The 24388-nt window shown below is 39.2% G+C and overlaps 4 protein-coding genes across 5 annotated transcripts; 2 read left to right on the forward strand and 2 right to left on the reverse strand.

The window, feature by feature from the left end:
* Positions 1-1183: 1183 nt before the first annotated feature.
* On the forward strand, positions 1184-7177 carry LOC149036970 (uncharacterized). Its single transcript, XM_089188135.1, has 9 exons — positions 1184-1672; positions 3354-4076; positions 4343-4402; positions 4842-4902; positions 5213-5340; positions 5810-5953; positions 6035-6139; positions 6437-6594; positions 7040-7177. Exons 2-5 carry the CDS (start codon positions 3870-3872, stop codon positions 5308-5310), a joined length of 426 nt encoding a protein of 141 aa, XP_089044261.1. The 5' UTR covers positions 1184-1672; positions 3354-3869; the 3' UTR covers positions 5311-5340; positions 5810-5953; positions 6035-6139; positions 6437-6594; positions 7040-7177.
* Positions 7040-10050, forward strand: LOC149036971 (nuclear pore complex protein Nup155-like). The gene is made up of 6 exons (XM_089188133.1): positions 7040-7289; positions 8522-8642; positions 8825-8935; positions 9065-9201; positions 9513-9619; positions 9731-10050. The coding sequence occupies exons 1-6, from the start codon at positions 7185-7187 to the stop codon at positions 9873-9875; spliced, it is 726 nt and encodes a 241-aa protein (XP_089044259.1). The 5' UTR covers positions 7040-7184; the 3' UTR covers positions 9876-10050.
* Positions 10051-11795: 1745 nt separating this feature from the next.
* On the reverse strand, positions 11796-14177 carry LOC113669524 (uncharacterized). Its single transcript, XM_089188132.1, has one exon. It carries the CDS (start codon positions 13510-13512, stop codon positions 12274-12276), a length of 1239 nt encoding a protein of 412 aa, XP_089044258.1. The 5' UTR covers positions 13513-14177; the 3' UTR covers positions 11796-12273.
* A 962-nt stretch (positions 14178-15139) lies between these two features.
* LOC113669478 (uncharacterized) lies at positions 15140-24175 on the reverse strand. 2 transcript variants are annotated; one of them, XM_089188127.1, is made up of 10 exons: positions 24000-24175; positions 22220-22462; positions 21209-21589; positions 20173-20541; positions 19371-19610; positions 18721-19101; positions 17542-17901; positions 17316-17396; positions 16688-16765; positions 15140-16250 (listed from the first exon to the last, which is right to left on the reverse strand). In XM_089188127.1, exons 1-10 carry the CDS (start codon positions 24067-24069, stop codon positions 16000-16002), a joined length of 2454 nt encoding a protein of 817 aa, XP_089044253.1. In that variant the 5' UTR covers positions 24070-24175; the 3' UTR covers positions 15140-15999. The 2 variants fall into 2 exon arrangements, with proteins under 2 accessions (XP_089044253.1, XP_089044254.1); XM_089188128.1 differs by having other exon boundaries at positions 22220-22459; positions 24000-24170.
* Between the last annotated feature and the right edge of the window lie 213 nt (positions 24176-24388).

The raw sequence follows: 24388 nt of genomic DNA on the forward strand, positions 1-24388 counted from the left end.
AAGTTACCACAAGCTACGACTGCATTTAGAACAGCTAGATGTTCCTAAACTTCAGCTTTCATTTTCGAGAGAAAACTTCATAACGTCTAGAATGTGTCGATATTGAACAGTTAAACACAACAAGTATATGATGTGACTTTTTCAAAAACACTTATTGAGAAAGTCGACAGATAATTTTAAAATGGCTATTGTAGGACCAGAAGATGAAACGTAGAGATTCACTAGCCTCCTTGTTCACCGGCCACAGTTCCAAAATACTTTCTGGTGAAGATCAAGAGCTTCTGTCTGATGGCGAAGATGTTGAAGAAAGACTCTCACCATCTGAAGAGTCAAACAGAACTTCACTCGTTGACGATCCTTCAAAGATCTGCAGCATTGTTGTGTCTCATGAAAACTCAGGAAATGAGTTAAAATTATGAATTTAACCAAGAAAATCAACAGAAAAAAAGGAAGCCCAGAAATAATTAATTCATCAACATCTTCGAGCAATCTTTTTGCCCGGGTTGCGAGGCCGCCAAAGAGTCCGACAACAGAAATTGAATGTGCTATCAAACAACGGAGAAAACTCTCTTCTAATGCAGACCAGGTAAGAGAAAGACCTCTTATCTTAAATCTCTCTCAGCAAAACTTTGACTCATTTTTTAATTGTAGTTTTTGTTGTCACTATCGCTATCGTTGTTGTTTTGGCGCAGTCAGGAGGGAACCAGGCTATGTAGTTTGTTTGTTAGTTTGTTTGTTTTGAATGGTCTGTTATATAATAGCCAGGAGGTTTTCAGAGGTGATATCACAAGTTTACTAATCTTACAAATAACCAATTTTAGAACCATGAACCATCAATCTACCTTTCACAATTTCTTTACCTAATTCAATGGCGTAAAATTTATAATTACTCAGACCAGCTCATTACAGTTTAAATTCCTTGAAACAGGAGGAAACATAACGCTAACCATTTTTTTTAGCTTAATGATGTATACTGCCACTTTGGGGTTGAATGGTCTCTTTCAGTTGAAAATGTTAAGTAATTAAAGTTAAAGAGCTTTATTGATACTTTGGAGAAAGAAGTAGTGGAATAAAATTTGATAATTTTCAACAACTCTTCCACTGTAAGAGACGATCAGAGACAAATCTCCCACAGATCGTCCCAGGTCATCGCGTCCATGATGACTGTAAAAAAACTGGAGATACCTATTGACGGCTTCTTCCGCTCGCCAAGCTGCTATGATCTTGTTGGATACTTTCTCGTAACTTAAATGATATATCTAAGGATTGACAACCAGATTCTAGACTTGAGATAGAAAAAGTGCTATTTGAGTACCATTTCTGGGTGTCTGTCGGTGTACCTGCTTGACATCCAGAGCGTGATGCTACAGTAATTTCTTTCTTTATTTGTACGGCTTGCATGGGGAAAAAAATTCTGGATTCGACGTGCTCTATCTTAACATGAAATATGGAAACAATGCAAGCTGTAAGCTTGATGAATTTTTACGCGAAAGTTGGGCACAATGTTTGGCTAAAATTTTGTTCGTGAGAACTTTGTGGTCGAGATGTGTTTAATGTATGATTATGAGCAATTTCAAATTCTACCTTCGACTTTCAGATCTGCTGTAGAGGAAGTCTGTGCTAAATCACTCCTGAAATTAGTGAAATCTGCAACTCAAGTGACTCAGCTAGGGTAAGTCAGAGGAAGCTGTCCATGTTAATGTTGTTCGTAATGGATAAAAAAATTTTGTGGTTTGAAATCGTTGTGCTTTCGGAGGACGGAAGCTGGAAATTTTTTGCCGATATAAGCTTTTGCTTGTCCATGAGTGCGTAATGTTATCCTACAGGTTAGCAAAGTTTATGCGGGGAAAAGTGGCTGTTTCTCCCCTTACTGTAGAAATTGTATCATAATAGAAACCAAAAAATTATAAATTAAATTTGGATGTGTTTCAAAATAACCACAACGGGCTGTCACACTCCGTGCGAATTTATTCTGTTTATATCAACAACTTTGAGCAAGATACTGTATTTGGAAACCGTAGTTGACCAGTTTATCTGAGAATTTCACCCTTTACACCAAATCCACTAGCTTTTTTTATTTTCTGAATGTTGTTCATTTCTTTGTGGTATGCTCGCACATAAACTTTGGTAGAAACGGGCCAATTTCAAAACCTCGGTTGCAGTAATCCAGGTGAATTCTCAGATTCTTACAGGGTGAACTAATGATGATTGAAGTAAAATATATTTTTTACCACTTTATCTACATCTAGTAGAAAAAAAAACCTTTTAAGAAGATCTCTCAGGACTGTTTTCCCTTGTCTGTGTTTGAGAACACACAGTGAGGACATAAGTACACATATTGTTAATTTTTTGTTGTGGACATTCAGTTATAGGGAAAAGATTTCTTTCCTTTTAGCTCTTTAGAAATATTTAAATGTGGGTAATAACTTTTATTTTGATTAATTTAAGTTGTGATGTCAATTGTTGAAGCATGTATGGCACAAAGAAAATATTCTGCCAAACAGTGAGTGAGATAAGAAACACTTACAATTGTAGATTTTTGAAATAAGACAGATTCAAATGTTGGCTGTAATCGGCATTGTGTTGGTTGAAACCTATCCTAAAATATGATTTGTGTAACAGTACTTAAAAACATCTTCACATGGTAGTTCTATGGTAGGGATTATAGTAACTCAGCAAGAAACTGTATGGTAAATATATAATCCAGAAAGTCCCAACTAATGCTATCAGAGAGGCTTTCATATCATAATAACTTCACAAGTGTCAGAGGAGGTGGCCTTTCACAGCAAGATTGGAATCTGTGGCCCAATTTCTACTATTTCTCCAGTTGAGAAAGTTTAAAAGGTTTTTCTCCAAGAAGGGGAAATTGAAGCTACAACAATCTATATGCGCAATGATGTAGGATTTGAACCTACATGTAAGTTTGCCTGATTTTGCAGAAGAGTTTGAAATACAGTTATCACCAGTTAAGCTTAGAATATTCATGCAAAAAAGCATAAGTTTCCAATCATCATGTATATGTATGTGTGAAAATGTTCAAAATTGAAATGAAAAGTCAGGGTAATGTTTTTTCATTCAATAGCAGACCACATTTTTAAAAAATACATTTTAAGGAATTTACATAATTGTTCTAGAGTAACAATGAGAGTAACAAGAGTAACAATGAGTGGTATGCAGCCATTTCTCCAACAAACCCACCAGGGTTAGTAGTTAGAAAATCAGCTTTGTTTTGTACTCTTTGCCACAAATAGTCAAACCATAAACAAACGAAAATGGGATGTATGTTCAGGATGAAGCTAATACCCCATTCACACCAAAGCTTAAACATGTTTAAAATTTGTTTTGATAAACAGATTTAAGAAGACTGGCTGTTCACACTGCTGGCCTGTTTAACAAAACATGTCTAAAACCGTGTGTAATAAACAATCGTGTGTAATAAAACACATTCAAAATGGCGACAGAAACCACAACACCCGGAAGAGTTTGGGAGCACAAAGAAACCCTCCTGTTACTTGAAAAGTGGTGAGATGAGAATATCCAGCTCCAGCTAAAATCATGCACAAAAAAAAAGCCTATATGGCTAGAAATTGCGGCATATCTTCCAGCTGCAGGCTATGAAGACAGAGAAGATGGCAGCTGCAAGACACAAATTCACACTCTGATAAGCGCTTATAGAAGCTGCAAAGATGGATGCACCAAGATGGGAAATGCCACACCAAAGAAGAAGCTGGCTTTCTTCTCTCCATGCTTTCCAAAACAAAAGCACAATATTTTGCCCATCTGCCATTTTGTTTACATTTTACATGTTGTAGCTGTATGATGTTGTAACATTTTACGTCAATTACAATTACACAAACGCGAGGCTGAGCATGAACATGAGGCTGCATTGTTGTCAGCTTTTGTTTTTCAGTGGGAATGGATTGATCAGTCAACCATGTTTAATTAAACAAATCAATCCAGAGAAAAACTTTTTGATGAATTTCAAGTCACTTGTAGAGTGGTCAGTGGAGACTCTCAGCCTGTGGCAAGTTCTTAATGAATACAACATAGAAGATGTCATACTTCATCTTGATACTGTAAGACATTCTGTCTTTGATTATTTTTGTTATTAAACTGATTAAACAGTTAATTTCTTATATTATTGGGTTTAAATGGATGGAGAACATTACAATTCAAGCAAACCTTTGAATTTAGCAGGCAGTATAGTGAAGTACAACTTGATGTATTAACCAATCATAGCATTTGTACTGACTGAGAGGTATAGTTCTAGGAAATGGTTTCCAAGCTTAGTAATTTAGGCAAGTGTGGTGTTTGTTAAGTCATTGTTGTGTTTTAATTTCAGACAATAAGGGATCGTTTAAAGCATGTCAAGTTTAGAGACCTGGCAACTAAGGGGCAGAAGGTAACCATGGCAATTGTGTTTGTTCAAACAAATTGATTAAAATTTATGTAGACTTTGCTTTGCTTATGAGGAACATATTAGGAAGTTATTTAAGTATTAATAATTATTATTTTCCTGGACAAATATGAGGTTGACTAGAACCTTTTGATGCCCCCCCCCCCCTTCTCTGCAATGCTGTTTCTCATGCACCAGTCCTCCCCCCTCCCTTCTTTAGCTGGTGATCAGTTTTCTTATCCTCACAACCTTACTTTATGATTCAGGGGTTATATTGTTAGGAGAAATTAGATGCTAGTCACTCTTAGGAGTCAAAGGGTTAATTAAAGCAACAAAATAGAATGTAACAGGCAATCTTTGAAACATCCAGGTAATGAAACCATCTGGCAGGTTTTAAAGTTATTTTTTTTTTCATTCTTCTTTTTTTTGTTTTTTTTTTTGCTAGCGTTATCGACAAGTGACCCATCAGATCAACCTGGAATTGATTTGTTCTTTGTTTGAATCAGGTAATATAATATCTTCAAACTCGTTCTGTGATAATAATTGATTTACCGCCAGCCAATTTGTTTTTAGGGTGGTAGGGGTGGCACAGTAGTGTGAGCACTCGTCTCTCACCACTGAGACCTGGGTAGAGTTTGTTGTTGGTTCTCACTGTGAGACTTTTTCAATAGTCTCTCCGCTTTTTACCCCTTAACAAAGACCATCACTTTCAATTTCGATTTTTAACAGTGGACGAAAAGCCATATCTTGGAAGTGCCACTGTTCAATTTTGATAACTTTAAATATTTATTAATTATTTTTTGTTTGTTTTTAAAGTGAGATTCTATGATGGAGTTATCTTTGTATGCTGCGCTAAAACGAGATCCCCAGGGAATGGCTTTACACTTCTACAGGAATGGAGAGCCACATGGTGATATGCAAGGACGGGAAGCGTTTATTGCCAGGTATTTTATCCTAGTCTATCTCTGCGATGTTTAACTGTTTCACAAGAAGTCACCTTATCAGTCTTGGAGAGAGTCTGATGACTTCGTGGGAACAAAAGTGAGCCTGCGAATAGGCACGAACGTTTCTTGCCCGCGAGAAACTGAGTATGAGGCCTTGAGCAACACGAGGCGGCGGGAGATCTGCAAGGGGTCTGGCACTGATAATTAGTGCCAGACCTCCTCAAACCTCTTTCCGACTCGTCTCAAATCCTCCCGCGTGTTGAGAAATGCTCGTCTTGCAGAGCTAATAATAGGAACCAGTTTGAAGCGTAGAACACAGTCTCCACTTTTCCCTTCCTTCTCCGCTCAGGACCGCAGATCGTCATTGGTAAAAACAAAACTGAAGACATAAACGTAACTGTTGTTTATAAATATTCCCTTTGTTTTTCACCTATTATATTGGACAAGTCTTTCTTTTTCTATACAACAGTGCTACAAGTGCATTCTGGACTGTCTCCAACGTCTTCTTGTCATTAAAACAACTCCTTCTCAATCACCCGGACAACCCTCACGACCAGGGTCTCCTCCGGCCCCAGACCCCAGTGCTCTGACACCGCATGATGCTGAAAAGCTTGTAAGTTCTTATGAAAAAAAAGTCTGATTTCTTTCAGGTTTGTAGGCAGCGCTTGATTTCCAGACTTAATCTTTTTCCTAGATGGAAGATGTGTTATCATCTTCATTGTCTTACGGGGATGAATTATGGCATGTTGTTTTGTATCAATGGTTGATTGACAATGGACTGACTGAAAGGCTGTTGGAGGTAAGTTCTATTTTCGTGCACCTTCTTATCATTCCAAGAGTCCTTGCATTTTCTTTATTCCTCAACCATTCTCCATTTGTTTCACGGGAAAAGTCGGACACCAAGTCGTAATCGGTTTAGTTTTGTATCTAATTGTGTCAATAGGTGGCGCGAGTTTATAAACCAATCACAGAGCAGTGAAGGAGAACAGAAGCCGTCTAGTGTTTGTGTTGACTCTCGGTTGATATTTTCTCTGCCATCATATTTTTGATTTGTTTTGTTTTTTGATCGACTTATTCCTTTATTCTTCAAATGAAGATCAAATCTCCGCACTTGGAGGCGTTTCTGAGGCGATCATCGTCACAGGATCAGCCAAATGAATTAAAGATGTTGGACTTGTTGTGGAAACATTATGAAAAGACAAAGAATTACTCTGCTGCTGCAAGAATCCTTTCTAAACTCTCTGAAAAACAAAGGTAATTATTATTTCAATTTCAATACCTTTAGAACTCGGATTAAGGTTTCCCTAATGGACCTCGCAGCCGTTAAAACTTTGACATTCTGAGCTAATACCAACATATTTCGCCCTCCTCTGCCCCGCCCCATTCTTCCCTTCCCTTTTTATCCCCCCTTTCAGCGTGTTTTATTGAAAAAATGCAGGAATTGTTCGTTCCACACTGCTGTGGGCGGGAATGGGCAGAAGTTATAGATATTAACACTTTTCAACCTTTGTGATCAAGGTTGTAGGTCTCAGGCCTCGTTCTGGTGACTTGCATCTTCAGTGCTTCTGTCAAGATCAGCAATAAATTTTGGTTAAATCCGCACCGCTCTACAATAACATATCTTACACACTTAGTTCCCCTCACTCCTCCTCTTCTCACTGTCCTGAAAGTCATCAGTGTTATTTTGGTTATATTTCAGTCCTGGTGTAACACGAGAGTTAAGATTAGAATACCTGGCTCGTGCCATTATGAGCGCCAAGAGCTGTAATTTACGAACCGCCGGGAGTGGCGACGGGGAATTCTGACACGGGTTAGAAGAGAAGCTGGAAGTTGCCCGCATCCAGATGCAAGTCTATCAAGCTCTTGTAAGAATTAACTCTGCTAATCCATCCAGGCGGATAGACCAAGCTTCGATTGGATTGAATTCTCAGCTCTTTGATGTCACCAAAGTAAGGGCCTTTTAATTTCCTTCACTAAGTGACTTACATGAATCTTTCCCTTCCTATATCGATACATTATCCAGAAAGAGGCGGTTGTTGTTTTTTGTCATATCACTGGGAAGTGTGCTGTTTCCTCTTTTCCTCTCATTTCCCTTTCGTTCAGATTCCCTGCCTTACCGACACCCTCATTTCCTTCTACAATGAAGCATGTTTTCGTAATTTTAAGTAATATGACCCCATCGTTCGATCTTCTGCACTCTCTGATTTTCATTTCTTCACCCTTTATGGTCTCCTACGACTCGGTCTTGCCCTCATTAGATAATAGTTTTGTTGTTTAATGGCGTATACCCTAGCCTGTTGTAAAAGACATTCATCACTTTTCGCTGTTACCGTATTTACTCGTGTATAAGTCGACCTTTTATGACCAAACGATCAGCCCAAAAAATCACCCTCGACTTGTACACAAAGACCTGATTTGAGCAATCCAAGAAATTAGCATAAAATTCGCCTGAAGTCCGTTAGGTAGACCGAGTTTATAAAACCAGTTCTAGTTGTGTAAGAGTTTCGTCACTTTTTAGCACATTCTTCCTCAACAAAAATGTTTGAAATAATAAATTTTAAGTGGCTTAACAAAAAGCTACTGGAGCTGATTTCTATCGTGTCTTCGGACTGTGGAGCAGACATTTTTGCCTCCAGCTTCGCTGCTGTTAACGGTGCTGAACTTTCGTTTTCATCGAACGATTTTAGTGGCTTGGTGACCTGGCTCGCGCGGTCTCGTATGTTACGCGCAATCCTTCGAAGTTCTTCGGTTCTCCTTCGGTCTAATTAATCTCCCTTCAAAGTCAGCATTAAAATAAAGGCTATTTAAATGCAAGAAGATTTCATTTTCACTGTGATTCACAAAATATGGTAAAATACTTCTTCAGTAAATCGAAGTGCTCGTATATGCCTAAATCGTGGTGATATCAACAAGTGCCAATAAACTTTACAGCACACGGTTACATGTTGCTCTTAATTTTTTTGAATTCCCCGTGTTTTCAATACATTCTCGGAAATAAGAGATTAACTTCTTTGACTAGAAATGATGAAAAATCTGATTTTTGACCTTGAAAGTGAGGGGTCGACTTATACACGAGTAAATACGGTAGTCTGAAGTGCTACTTGTGTGATTTTTTCGGTGTTTTCGTGGAATGGCAGTTTTGCAGATGAGTTAAGACTAACTTGACTATAATCATCCTCAGCTGTACGGAGATTTTGCTGATGAGTTTGATCTGTCTGAGTGTAAACTCGCCATCGTTCACTGTGCTGGACATTACGACCCAACCTTGATTGAGACGCTCTGGAGGGACATCATAGAAGCCGGTTAGTGATTTTCGTGTTAAGTTACTAAGTTGCACGACAAGGCTCTCAAACGTATCACAATGTCTTGTTTGAAAACAGCAGGGTACTCAAAACCTAAATGACTATCGAGGAAGTGGTGAAATTTCCCAGAAAATGCTCTCTAGCAGGACTTGTAACACTTCTACGTTTATTTTCTTCAATAGAGCTCCGTGACTCACTTCAGAATCCACCTAGTGATCGCATGGCAATTGTCAGTAAAAAGATTGCTTACTTAGGAAAGGTTTATGTCCATTCTGAGCGGTACTTTCCATTGGGTAAGTCATTACGTTACGGCCAGTGCATGACCATTCGTGACTGTTCATAGCCATGCCCGCTGTGCATGACCGTCATGGCTTGAATCACGCACGAATTTTTACTCAATAATGTTGCTCTGTGCCTTTCAGGGGCAATAATCCTTATGCTGGAAAAGAAGAGCGCCGAGTTGGTCTGGGACCCAACCTGGGTGTTTATGACTATGTTAGAGATGGGTATTCCATTCCCCGTGTTACACGCCATTTATGACAAACTGTTCAAAGCCAAGGTAAGTCAAAATATCACAAACACTGTAGCTTAGAGATGATTTCTTGGGACAAATTTATCAGCGACTGTATTTGGAATCTGCTATACATTATGATCCCAGAATATGGTCCATCCAGCTTCTTGTAGCTCGTGGGAAACTAGTACTTTTTTTTTTTACCTGTTCCACGTTCATAAAACATGAAGGGCTAGTTATTTGGAAGTTTGGTATGAGGGAGGGGAGAGAAGGGTGCGCATTGGATGAGGAGAAAAAAATTTGAAAGGGTAAATTATTGTTAACTTTTAGTTATGTTTTCGTTTGTCTATGTTTTGAAGGATCAGTGTTGGCGAACGCAAGACAAGCCTCTTCACATCTTTGAAGTTATATATCATTTGTTTATGAAATTTGTAAACATGCCCACCATTTCTCCCCCTCACGAGAGGTAAGGGCAACCTTTCCATTTGCCTCCATGTACTGGTTTATATATGTTCCCCAGGCCCTTTGCCACATTTTAGTTTACCCTGAAGTGTCATTTTCTGACTTTTACTTTCAGACGAAAAATAGCAATTGCACTGTACGACGCATGCGCCACGTATCTGGTGGAACTACAGTCTAGTCTGTCACGTGACCCAAGTGTGCAAAACACGCTGGACAAATTTCAAGGATTGCAGAAGTGTCTAAAGCGTCTTTTGCACTGAATGACGTTAAGTCAACCGGAAATCGTGCTGATTTATTTTTAAATCTTGGCCAAGTTCATTCAAACAGCTGTGACAGGGAGTCTTCAAGCCTGTTTCTGGGTAGTATTTAGGCTTACAAGCTATTTTAAAATTATCAGTATGTTGTAAATAAAAGTTTAGGTGAAGTCTTCGTAATGAACTTCTTTTATGTGCAATTTTGTTATGTGTGGGCGGGGGGGGTGAGGTGGGAAGGATTTTTATAAGCGAATTCTTATCACTTTGCATGGTGATAAAAACTTTTAACGATAATTGTATACTGCATCAAACAGGCTGTGTGTTAAGCTATTTTCTAGAACTAACGAAGGGGAATCGTGTGCGTCTTGTATTGTCCCTGTCTATCATAGATCTACAAATTTCCTCACTGCTCTTCCTGACATATGTTTAAAATTAACATAGGTAAAACGGAGGCTAGCGTTGTTTATTACAAGAACGTTTGCAGAGTCATTGCCCAAAATTAATTATTGATGAATGGTAATAGAAATAATTGAATTTTTACCCACGATCTACTGGAATGTTCGAAACGTGAGGAACTCCAAGTGCCCCGATGTCTTTTCAGGTATGATGCACGTGTTTAATGACCCCCCAACCCCACCCCCCACCAATCCAACCGGGTTTTCGTTATCACTTGACTGTCTTGAGTGACTTTAAATCTTGTTGCGCCAGATTCTATTTTTTACAGTCAGACCCAACTTGTTTTCTAAGGGTGTGGACTTCTGGAAAAGGATTTCATGACCCTTTTATCCTCAAGATCTCAATAGCAGTTCTCATTACCTATCAGGTCATCAAGGTGTTGATACACAAAGGATAATTTAGTTCTTGTTCAATCCAAAGGGTGAAAGAGATCCACTTCAGTTATTAACCGGAAAAAACTCTTTATTAGGATTGTTTGGCTGTTGTCATAAACTTTTCACAATACCCACAATATGATGCCCTACCAAACTGTTTTGATATTTATAATTCATTTTTGTTTTCAGGCTCCACAATATGCAATATTTACATTTGTCTTAAATTTTACCATGTAGAGGGAAAGTGAACTCTTATGACCTGCTATTCCTATCCAACTGTCTCAGATATAAACCGTTACACTCGATAGTTACTTCCGCCCGAGTACACAGTGTTTCGCATTATTTTATATAATGGGCAAGTTACAAATTAATTGGAAAATACTACGACTGTTATCCTCATTAGCAATCTTAAATAATAAATCGGGAAAGATGAAAGAACCACCAAGCAAACATATTTTACTTTTGTGACGCCAAAGGTTGGTTAAACTCCCGAGATAACTTGTAATTTTGATATTATTTGACCAGCTGAAAATGGGTGTCTACTCCGCGCATGCGTACGAGGAAAAGATATGAGTCACATGGATTACCAGTTTGACATAATAAAAAAATTTTCACGAAAATTTGTTCAGAAAGGCGCTATTATGGTTTTTTCGTATCCTTAACATATCGACCGCCTCCTGCATTAGTTTTGGAATAAATGTAAGCATAATTACTTATTTGGTCTCCCACTTGGCCGGTCACGAAATTCAGATCTTTCGGCCTACCTGCGGTTTTTATGTTTCCTTGAAAATGTTCCATCGACACTTGAATAATTTCGCTCATCTTGAACAAAGGAAGTTATTTTCGTGGGTATTTTAACGATGCGCGCAAAAGATAAACATTTTAGTCACCTTTAATACTAAGGCTTCCGGCCTCTTGCCAACGACTTATCGAAATTGTTTGTAGCATGTTGCTTGCCACGTTTCTAATTTTTCGAAGTTTATTTTATCAAAATCTATTTTTACGACTACACTATTTCCAAGATCATCTGCGATTTGGCGGCCACGAGAAAATACTTAACAGCACGGTAGTATAAGTTAAGTTAATTGATACCTCGAAAAGTTACAACAATTTATTCTGCGAGTTAAATTAAAATTCCAATTAGTTATTCACTTTTATCAATAGATTGTCATCTTAGCTAATTCCTATTTTTAAATCGCTAAATATTCACAAAAGCCTTTTTAGGCTCCGCAAATACAAATGAATGTGTTTACTTTTACAGTATTTTTATGTCGAAACCCTTGGTAAAGTTCCATCGTCCTTTAACCGGCGTCGAAAAATATATTTATAGTAATATTATTCATAAAATCAACTTTATGTTTTGACGAACGCCATAACTTCCATAAAGAGCAATTTCCCTTTTGTGCAGAGGCCATTTCCAGGGAATGGCGGTGTTTTTTTGGTGCGAAATGAATTCACACGGCACGATGCCGTTATGAAATACATCTTGCGGAAACTCGAGGGTGGCAAAAAAAAAATCACCTGTCTCTTAGTCACTTGGCGCTGTTTGATCTCGTCTTGGTTGCAAGCTGTCTTCACGTTATACTAATTAAACTTTTCCTCATTTCGTATAAACTCGAACCGAATTCAGGCTCTATGCTCTGTTCAATTACCTCGCAGATAGCGTTTCGTCTTCCTTTGACGCACGCAAGTAACTGTATCGGACGTTTCCTCTTTCCTTCGCCACGCACCGCGGAAGAAATAGAGCCTCCGTGAGCTTTCAAACGTGAAACTTCCCCTGCTTGTACGCAAGGCGTACTGTACCACCGGGACTTTGCAGATCCCGTTCTTCGTTTCGTGGAGTGTCGTAGAAAGCCAGTGTTACGGTCGATTAAACCCAAGTTTTTATATAAATCTTCTGTCATCTTCGTTTTCCTATTTTCATCCCGGTTTTGACACCTCTCATTTTCAGGTGACTCTTCGCCGTCCGAGAAACTCTTTAGTCGCGTCTGAATTCGCCGAATTTTGTACTCCTTCGTCTCATCGGCGTTAATCGCATCAGTTTTCGAGGATCGGACTTTAACAGTTTCAATGTCCAGCTTCATTTTAGCATTTTGATAATAAGAAGTTTTAGCGCCTGCTTTGACCAGCGTCATGTCATCAACTGTTTGCATTGTAAGTCCGTGTTTCTTATTCCAGTTATCAGCCGATAATTCTGGAGTCAGATTAGTCGTTGTCACATTTTCTATCCTGGGATTACTCTCCTCCTTAACTTGCCCTACCGTGTTGAACCGCTCCGCGCTGTTCGTCCCCAAACATATTTGATCTTTATGAGGCAGTCGAGTATTTATCGAGGTATTATTCCAAATTGACTCTCTCTCTTTTTCCGAACATGCCCTCGATTTTTTCGGAAATGCTTGCGTTTTGTCATCCAGTGGTTCAATTGGTGGCAGTTTTGCGAAATAATTTTCATCTTGTGTAAACTCTTTTCCACCTGGCCCTGAAATTTGTAATTTTCCAATTGGAGGTAAAACTTGTTTCTTTGTTGTTTTTGCGCCAAGCGTTTCCCCTCGCAACGAACAAAATCCTTGAGCCAGAGGAGCGCTGGATGATGTTTTACTTAAACTTGCGCCTGTTTGGTGAGCTCCGGAAACAACAGTTAGACCTGGAGTTGCTTTCCAAGAAATCTGTTCAAACTTCGCATCACGATGCTCAGTTGAGGACACATGAAACCGGTACTCCGCGGCTGGCGGTCTTATATTTTCACCGTTGTTTTTCCTCGTCTCTTCAGCATCTCTGTCATCCAAATAACGGAAAATGTGCGTAAATATCATTCTGTAAATGTATTATGCTCTCAGTGGCAAACTCTTCATCAAAATAACACGAAAAAGTTCGTCAGCAATGGTGAGATTAGCGCGCGTTTGTAGTCTAACCTCCCAGGGCAGATTGGATCAGACTAACGTGTGTAGATAATCTTGTATCACTTTTCTTATTCCTTGTAAATTTAGCAAGGCGCCGCGCATTTTCTTTCTGGGCCGCTGAATGGCTGAGAGTCATTTATGTCAAACAAAGACGATTAATTATTGATCTAAACCGTAGATGCTAAATATGGCTTCAGAAGCTAAATGGTCATGAATGTTTATATTTCACAACCCAGACATCGGGGGCGTGTCGCTTATTTTACGTGCTCTGAATAACGTAAACGACTTTGATTTTTTTCTTCTCGTCGTTTCGATATCAGAGAGATCGATCACAGTAATTTCTCTGAGTCTTTAATATTTCGCTCCTTTTTCGCTTCCTGCACCTGGTGGATTAATCTGCAGGTGAAATCAGGGCGAAAATTTACAACACACCTTCCACGATCTTTGCCAATGTACCTTCCACGCTGTAATCTACAGATTTTGCTCTTCGACGATATAAATAATCGTAAATTAACATTTTGTTTCAGAGCTTGCAGAGCAGTTGATATAGATAGCCTCTTGCCGTCGCATTAGGCTGTTAACACGCATCACGGGCTGTTGTGTGATTCGCGAGAAAAGTGATGTTTGCTAAACAATAATTTGCGCGCGGGGCACTACGCACAAGGTTGTATGCCAAAGCTACAAAAAAAATTGGCCGTAGAAGTTTCCCGATTTTAATGCGATACGACTTTTCCTTTTGGAATTGGGGAATGTTCCATTTTGTTGTTTTGATCCACCTTCTGAAACGAAGTCGTAAATATGAAAATCTAGTTTAAGCCTAAATATACATGAACCTACATAGGACTGAAATTTGCTTTGATTTCAAATTATCCTTACCGTTAACCTTTTAAAGCGAAAATAACTTCGAAATATAATATATTCTTTACCTGCATGTTGCTCAACACACAGTCATCACTTAGCGAAAGGAAAAAAAAAATTTGCACACTTTTTCTCTTCTCAAACGTAATGAACCCGACCGGAACTCAAGGTCGGAAAATCCCGACCTTTTGCTAATCGGCATAAAAATTAATAAGCTTGCAAACGCAAATTTGTATCAAAATATATTTATATCTCCCGGATATTTCCAATATCTTGCGACAATATCCCAAAAAGTTTTATTTGATATCAGGATATCGCCAAAATACGAGGAAGTGATTACTAAAACCAATTCAAATCTAGAATTGCTTTGAGCCATTGTCAGTTACGAGATTTTTCAGTCAGCCACATGAATGTTGTATCGTTTAATGACAATTTCAGGAACCTCGGGCAATAGATCTCGATTCATGTGCACTTTTGTGGGTTTGTTTTGTCTCACGATGTTCATTAACACTGTTGAATATGGGGTACTTTTGTTTTTCCAGCTCTCTTCCCGTAAATAAGCGCAACGGTCCCTTTTGAGAAAAATTAACCTTTTGTGAAAGCCCAAGTTCTGCCCTCCTACACACCTATTAGGTAATTTTATTTACACGGTAAATTTAGGATTAATAAGGATACAACCTCCTCTGTTTTCGCCTACATAGTTTATTCTGTGAAAAGTTAGAATATGTTCACTTGACTAGGAGCAATGAACAAGTGATAAGTTTTCGATTCAAGAAACGACAGAAGTCCTCAAAAAAATTTCTTTTTTTCCTCGCAACCTTAATTTATTTCGGGGTCATTAACACTATTATTTACGCAACGTTGAGGCACTTAAGCCGTCAAAAGTTTTGAATAGAGACAGATATAGGCACGCACGTGAGAAACAAAGGCGGTTGTGACGTCGCTGACGTCTTGAAAGGCGTTTTAACGTCATCTGTTTGTACGTTCATTCAGCCAATACAGTCACTGATCCACAACGTGTTGAAAAGGCTGTTAATATTTAATTAGATAGGAAGAAAAATAAACAGAAACCCAGGAATCATTAAATGACCAAAACTGGAATTGCTTACGATTTTGAGAATTTCCAGGAGCCCATCACCTCATGATATTACTAATATTTAATACTATAAATTCGAGAAAGGTTTTTTTTGTGCAAGGCTTGGTAATCATTGTATTTCACCTTATTCTCAATTGCTTTAACACGAAATAAACAGCGACAAAATTAGAGAGGAAACCCATCTTACATATTATGAGAAAAATGAAGTTTTTTTTCTTTCGTATTGTACTTTGTTCTTTCCTCGTATATTTCGTTTAGTTCGTATAGTTCTCTGTTTTTTCTTTGTTCAAATTCCAGCTTGAACAAATTCCCAGCTGATTTTCTTAAAAAAGGGGTTTAATTTCGCTTTATAGCTAAGAAGTTTTACTTTAAACCTATGTTTTAGCCCCGTTAATTGCCATTCGAAAAGCACAATTTAATTGAGACCAATATTGGTTCAGAGGTAGTTAAGACGGTGGAAATAAGTCTGGTGTTTCTCCCGTAAACTCGTATTCCTCCAGATCACTATAATGGTAGCTTTCCCTGTCTTTGCCTTGAGCCAGGAGCCCGGAATTTGTCATCCTCTTTATTCTTTGCCGCAGTCTCTTTCGTCTAATGCAGTATATACTGACCGCCATGCCAATCAATATTGCAATTACCACGAGCACTATAATAGCAGTTGGAACACCGTGTTTTCCTGAACTAGCGCTCTGCGAACCTTTTCGGGCAAGATAAAATCCATGTATGAATAATAGCATCCTAAGCTAAAATTCTATGCAGAACGTTAAAAAAATTCCATGAGAAATCAACGGTATTTTTCTCCGGACAAGGTTGCTGTCTATCACTATTACTGACGATATCTTTCCAGTGTATGAGAGAGATAAAAGACGGGTTTCATTTGTATCCCTCTGAACTACTTATTTTTAAATGTTTGTTTTGAATAACTAACCCTGCATGTATAGTGCACGAAAAGTACGTCTTACTTCCAGAATTCGCCGAAAAGGAGGGACTGCTCCTAGTCTATTTCACCTCTAACGATAATTAATTATTTAACTATACTAAAAATAAGGCTCACCAAGGATACTCTGCGACATTTAGCATGTCACTCATCCGTATTTCAGTAAGATTAAACGCAAAACCGAAAGTGATACTTACCTTCGGATTTTGTCGTCGTTAGGTTTAAACTGGCACTTGCTGTGGTTACTGTAGCTGTCTCGTTCGTCTTTTCTTTAACTGAACATTTAGTAAAGACACTATTCAATAAAATATATTGTGATTTCTATAAGTGCAGCTTCTCTCTTACTCTGTACACAACTGTGTGAACAGGCACATGCATCTACTGTAGCTGTTCAACTGTCCAAGATCTGAAAAATTAATTCTCTCCTGTAACTGCTTTACACTTCCTTGTATAAAAGTAAAGAGAATATGGTGTTGAATCAAGAAATCATGTACTAGTCTATTTTCGGTACCAGTTTGTCGGATGATTTATCGATACATATGTACCGTTTGGAGAAGATAGCTCTTTATCAAGTCTGTGATCAAAGTATCAATCATGGTATGAAGATGAATTTGGAAGAGTTGGGAAATGGAGAAGCACCAATTGTACGGAAGTAGATGGGTAAATGTTCTAGGAGGTGAAGGAAACAGTATAGAGCGCATCAAAATAAAACCATTTTCATTTTTCTGGGTTCACCTGACCCTAAGAGTTTGCATTCCTCTATGGTTTATTGGTATTAATCTAAGACTATTGTTATTACGCTGGCCTGGACTACGGATTTGTTACCTGAAGTTTCATTTGTTTTCACTGGAATGGGCCGTGTTGGAATCGTTATGGGTCGTGTTGGTACAGAAGCAGCATTGTATGCTATGAGAACAAAAGCATGTTATGATTAGAGATCTCACTTATATCATAAAACATCTTTCCTTAAAACAGATAGTTTTTAATTCATCTACGACCTCTCCAATTATCAAAAGACCATACTAACTACAAACATGCCTTTGCTACTTACTCTGATTTAAGAAAACTCCTCTGAAACCCTTGGAGCGGGCTTGTGAGTCAGATTTGAACACCACATACACCACAGAGGAGTCAGCTGCCACGCCCTTGGTTGGGGGTGGGTGATCACCATTAAATTCTGCAAGAAGCTTTGCCTTCTCGTCCCAGCCACCGTAAATCCTCACCACGTCACCGTCCCCATCTTTTCTTAAATTAAACTCTGGGAACTTGATTAGGATCTGCTGTGATTTAGGGTTTTTCTCCTGTATCAAGAATCGCCAGGTGCAGAGCTGTGAGTTCGGGTAGCCATCACCACTGCGGTAAAAAGGTGACATGAACTCCTGAGGAGTCTCACTCATGGTGTAATGACAGGCTGTTTTGAGAAGAGAAACATACGTAAAATTTGCGTTTACACAAGGAAAAAAGTGCAGTCGCACGCAGCATGTTTCCCTCGTTCCCTTATCTTGTTTTTATCGTTCAAGAGATTTAATCTCCTTTATTGTCACATTTTTCGGTATCAGACAGGTTTCATACTTGATTAAATAATGTTTCAGAGATAAGGCCATCTCCGCTCCTGGTAAGGAGCATAGGACATTAGCCACGGGGAACAAAGACCAGTTCAATGTCCCTGTCGTGCCCCTGGGCAAAATCCCAAAGAAAGGGATGGTCAGTCAGGGTGAAGTGCAATAGGGACTTTCATAAACCCCATGACCGCTACAATAAAAATGAAGGCCTGACTGGAACCCTGAAACGGAGCTCCTGACGATTTTTGTTGAAGTTTCAAAGGCTAACCCCCCTACGTGGTAGATTGAAAGGGTTACTGATACTGATACTGTGGAAAACTTTCTAGAGCTGGGAAGATTAAACCAAAATTATGACCATAAGGAGAGAAGGAAATGAAGCGAACCCCGCTAATATTTCACTCGTTAAATCCTGGCGTGACTGCATTTTGAGCTCGCTATGAGCTATGAGGTGGCACGATGATTGCTGAAGGTTCTTTGAAACGGCTGCGGCAGACTTCTCTGGGTAAGGTATTGCTTTATCCATTATATTCACCTTTTCCTTTCAAAATTAGGAAAGGGCCTGGGAAAGGGATTGATTCGCCTCATACCGCCTTGCTTTTTGACTGCTCATTTGCTTTAATTACTGATATACCACAACTTTTTACATACCACTTCTTGTAAATACAGACCTTGATAATAACAGTAAGTAATCGTCAAATTCTTTCCTTTCGCAGAAGGATAAGCACCATTCATCTGGTCTCTTTTATGATCACCGTCTTCGGTGTCATAATGTATAAACTCCTTCGTAGCGATAGCTCCATTAACCTGCTGACACTCAGATGTGTTGTAGGCCAGCAAGTAAAAAGGATTGCTCACAGGGAGGGTGACGGGCTCCAATTTGTCACCATCCGTCCGACAACAATACGATATATTGGTATCTTTGTTGTATATTCCGTCTGGAAGTGTCCCTCCCATCTTATTCTGGTTTTTGTGGTCTTCGTCATCAAACAATATATATCCCTCAGAGAGGCCTTTGGGGCAAGCTCCTTTTTTGTAAATGCAATACTGACCTGCGAAAAAATAACTTCCTCGGATCAATGGGATCAAATATATCTAAAAAAATACCACGTCACCAATCCATGGTGAGGTGCTGCCATTATTTTTGACACAGAAGAATGTCGCGATACCTTGCAATTTGATATATTTATTAATACAGCTATTAAGTGCAGTGAGACTGCATCCCTGGGTGTGGACTAGTGTCAGCGTATCACTGTAATTCTAATTTGGATCTAGACTCCGCTGGTCTCCGCTAAACTTTTCTTAAATAAACTATACTCACCTTTTGGCCATTCTGTTCCCTTATCCTGCGTGGCAATGCAAAAGCTTTTATTAAGGTCATTTTTATCGACTGTAGAATCCATGTGGAAGCTCTCAGATACTTTATTACTAGGATTGTTGTCGTCAGTGTCCTGAAACCTCCACCCAGTCTCCCAGAAGATGTCGTCTGACCTCGGAGGACAGCCGGCCCTGGGGCGGGGGAGTCCATATGTACCATTTGGCCACTTAGGACCCTGTGGAACTGCAACCATTCGAACAGATGAAAAACCTACATAACTGCGTAGACTTGATTAATCCTCACGAGCAATTTGCCATCCTAAGGAATGCCGCGGAAAGTTTGAGTGCCTTATTTATGAGATGCTTTTAATAAGGAAAAAGAGACCGACTCTGAAAAGTCAGAAATACTCAATTCCAGAGAAAACTATTTATTTAATTATGTGCATTCTTTTTTTTTTACACTTTCCTTTCTTTAGATAACGTCACTGAACTTATAATAATTTACAGTTGATGATGGTGACATGTTGTCGCCCAAACGTCATGTTTTAATCTCGCTATTTTTTTATTATGAAATGTTTTTTCTAAATCTTTCGTTATCAGGACTTGATCAGTTATGTAGTAATTATAATTATAGTTATCTGACATCTGAACATGGTTGCCAACAATGATATTTTCCAGGTGTCAATTTAAAATTCTTTGGTGTCATTTTGCCTCATACTGAGGTAGTAGTGCAAACCAAAGGCCACTTGAGAGACTCATTGACCTCTAAGGCAATAATATTGTTACCTTCTCGCAGTGATTCTTACCTTCATTTGAAATAATTTTGAATATTCCGCGGAAACCTTTGGGATGATGGATCCCAGGTGTTAAGGAAGACTTTGAATTAAACTCCACGAGAAGAAAATTGTTCTGTGACGCATATCCATTGGGATCGAAGGGATTTATTGGATCTATTTTACCCACGACTGATCCACTGCTCCAGCCATTACGAATAGAAATACTGTCGCCTTCTCTTATATGTGTCTCCAGAAAGGTAATATGCACCTTACTCTCCTTCTCTCGGGCAACAAATCGCCACGTGCACTTCTGCTCCGACGGAAATCCATCGTTAAAGAATTTTGGAGAGATGAATAGCATCTGCTCGTCGTTATCCAAGCTGTATGTATAGAGACAACCTAAGAACACACACACACAAATGAAATTATTGGAGCTGTGACCACCACTTGCATGTCTTCCTTATTGTCTCAGACCCTCGTGCCCCGTATGGAGGATACAAAACCCCTGGGATTATCCCCATTCCCTATAAATGATGATCCCTATTCACCCATATTACAAAGTGGGCTAGGTCAGGAGTTATTATCAAGTTTTTTAAAGGGTTTGCATTTTTTTTCTGCGATTTTAAAACTCGACTAACCCTCACCCAATAAAGATGCCCTCCTACTCTGCCCAACTTTAATTAAAGGTAGTTTTCTCATCAAATTATTCTCGTTGGCGAAGACTACGAGGACAGCGTCCCTAAACTTTTCCGCTTCCTCCCTCGGTATCGTGTCAACAACGTTATACCGCAGTAACTAGTATCGTGGTGACGAAAGCAATTGAGGCTAACCTTGCGTACTTACGCTAAATTCACATTGGATAATTTTGAAAAGTGTTTACTTTTACGATATGCCTACACAACGTGCTAATGTTCTTGCTACAAAACTTATCTTGGTTCAATTTCGTGATGTGAACAAGTTCGCACCTACCCCTCCCTTATCCCAACTTTAACCCAACTTCAACCCCTAACTTGTCATCAGTTGTTAAGGGAGGGTAGTTGCACAGATACTGACATTAACCCCTTACCTTCATAATAACAATAATAGACTCGGTGATTCCTCCCTCCTGCTCCGAAGGGATAGCTTCCATTACGCGCATTTTGGTTGTTGTCATCCTCAGAGTCAAATGCAATGTACTCCTCTGTGGCAATGGCGCCTTGCACGCGCTGGCACTCTGACGTGTTGAAAGCCATAAGGTAAAACGGACTGATTAGGGGGAGGGGGATGGGCTTCAATTTGTCACCGTCGGTTCTGCAACAATAGTATATAGAAGTGTCCTTGTCGTATTTGCCATCAGGAAGTGTCCCTCCTTGATCGTTGATGTTCTTATCGTTTTCGTCGTCCCAAAATACGTAACCTTCTTTCAGTCCTCTGGGGCAATCACCTTTCTTGTAAATACAATATCTGCCTTAAGGAAATAATCATAATAAATATCTTCCAATCTCTGCAAACTTATAGGAATTTTAAGCTTGCTTTCGTATATGTTTCAACGAACTAAAAGGCAGACTGGAAAACAGAAGGTACAGGGTCACGGAGTCTCATGGTCCATAACCTTCAGGAGCGTTAAATTCAATAGTTTTTTTGTAGGCCACTGATTGTTTGCCGAGAGGCAACTAGGATTATTGCTCCTCATTTCGTATTTTTTCAAGGAAGTATCCTTAGCAACTTTCTTCATTCATCCCTTGAGGAGGAGGTCAAACAAAGGGAACCAGCAATATGGTGACCCCACCCATGCAGGTGCTAGCGAACCCCTGGGCAGCCTGATATCCCAGAACATCTTTAGAAGGAAACACCTTATTCTCAATTGCAATTTTTTTGTTAGTTTGGTATTTCTGTGGTATCAAAGGCTTCTCTGGAAAACACAGTATCTTTGCTAACTTACGAGAAGCCATACCCTCCCTCCCCTCCAACCCCACACTAATAGAGAAAACGAAGAGGAGGTGAGTGGCACGATTTTCTAGGGGGAAGGATGTGGCCTCACAAAGTCTGCATCTTCACTGGTCTTTACTTTTTTGCAGTTTGATTGTATATCACTTACCTTGTGGCCACTCGCCAGCCTCCTCAGAGATGATGTCCTTTGTCTTAATACAGAACGTTCTGTTAACATCTATGCCAACCTCTGTATCAAGATGAAAACTCGGCGATTTAGAGGTGAATGGGTTGTAGTCCTCAGTGTCTTCAAATCGCCATCCTGTGGCCCATACCGTGGAATTCACTGTCACAGGACAGCCAACTTTTGCTCTCGGTAGACCATATGTCCCAGTGGGCCACGTTAATGCTGCTGTTGATAATTGAAGGAAATGTGAATGTATGTTGGACAGATATTACCTTATAGAACTCTGGAGTTTAACTGTATTCAGCACGAAGGCAAGCATAGTAACAAGTTAATTGTCTTTTTCCCATCGCTCGTTTCAATCCTTGTAGTTGTTTGTTTTGGTAGCTTTGATGGCTTCAGTGGTTTTGTTTTGATCGATAATGTCTTTTTGCCTTATCTTGGTTTAAACTTAAGTACATGCCTAGTAATTTTCGATACCTGATGTAAACAATAACTCTTTCGCATGATCGCCGCTCAAAACATTGTTCTTCTTCAATTTGAAATACTTAATAAACATCATTTGCAGCTCGATATTAATATAAAATATCAATATCACTTGAAGTCGGACGACGTTCTTCTTTGTTTCAATATAACTACAAGTCGCTCCTTGTCTCAAAGATTTCATGGAATCTCGCATCGAATTCCAGACATAATCGAAAGCGCAAAGAAACAGAAATTTCCCGCCTGGCTGATTTTTGTTTTCTGGACCTAACAACTCTAGTAATACTTTACTATAATCAGTTTTTCGCTTAATTAGACAGTGATATCAGCCCTCGGCCGGAAATGTATCCCAAATGTCAAATAACCACAAACAAAGCTAGTGCCTAATTTAGTTACCACTGAATACTGAACGGGTAAAAAGATTACAACGCGAATTAATTCAGTTATCCTTTTAAGATTCTTCTGGGTTTTCATTGAGATTGAGCTACTACAGGCCTGAATTTTTTTAAGGCCATATTTTCACTACTACTTAAGTAGTACTGATTACTGCGAAGATCGCTTTATGGTCATTGCTTAAGCCGCAGTTCACATAAGTGATTTTCATTCATTCACAGACTCTATTATTATTTGTAAATAGAATAAGAGAGATAGTAAGTTTTGAGCTCGTTAGAGAAATAGAGAAAGGTGTTTTTGAATTCTGAGGAATCGAATCTCAGACCTTCGGATTCCGCTCTCCGATGCCCTACCACTGAGCCACAGAGACTCTACGGTGAGCAAGGTCTATTAGGAATTTCATGTGACAAGCGTCTTGCGTACAGCCAGGATCAGCAATGTCGATAGAGTCATGTTTGTAACTCTGTGTGTCATACAAACTAGAGTTTCTGTGGCGAGTCTGCGGTAGAGCATCGGAGCGCGGAATCCAAAGGTCTGAGGTTCCATTCCTCATGGAGATTCAGATTTTTTCTTCGTCCTACGCTCGTGAAAAGACGATCATCTATCTTCCATTATTATTATTGTCACGTGAACACGTGCGAAACTCAACTTACTCCAGACACAAACATAAACAGCTGCCGAATAGTGGGGGTAAATTTCCAAAGTGTGGGGGTAAATTTTTCATGTGTAGTGTTGCGTTAGTTGGGGTATATCAAGATAATTTGGTTTTGTCAATTGAGTTAATGATGTAAATTGGCCACCGTAAGTATTTTCTAAGGCCGACGTTTCAGTCGAGCGTTTGCCCTTCGTCAACGTGAATATCTACACAGTTGTTAGTTGGGTAACTCACCCTCACTGTAACCCAGAGCTATCCACAGGAAAAGTATTGAATGAAGATTGTAGGGGAATGTCCTTGCCATGTTATGAATTCAGCTCGAAACACTGTCGAGCTATGCAGTGAAACATGTGAGACAATCGAGCCAATGCGGAACTACACACTTAAAACCTTCGGAGTCCGACTGGTATGCACGATTAAGTCTCGAGAAATCTCCGAAGAAGTACGAAGATGCGACGGAAATTTTTGGACCTTAGGCCCCCTTAGTCTCGGTGAACGTATTCCTTCACAATTAAGTACATTGACTTTAATATTTATGTGTTGAAAATAAAAAACGGAAAATTTCCCAGAAAATGCCGAAATCTCATAATGATCGAATCAAAGTTTTAGTCCATCTATCTCAA

This window comes from Pocillopora damicornis, chromosome 11, assembly GCF_964200805.1.
Source record: "Pocillopora damicornis chromosome 11, jaPocDami1.2, whole genome shotgun sequence".
NCBI classification, from domain to species: domain Eukaryota; kingdom Metazoa; phylum Cnidaria; class Anthozoa; order Scleractinia; family Pocilloporidae; genus Pocillopora; species Pocillopora damicornis.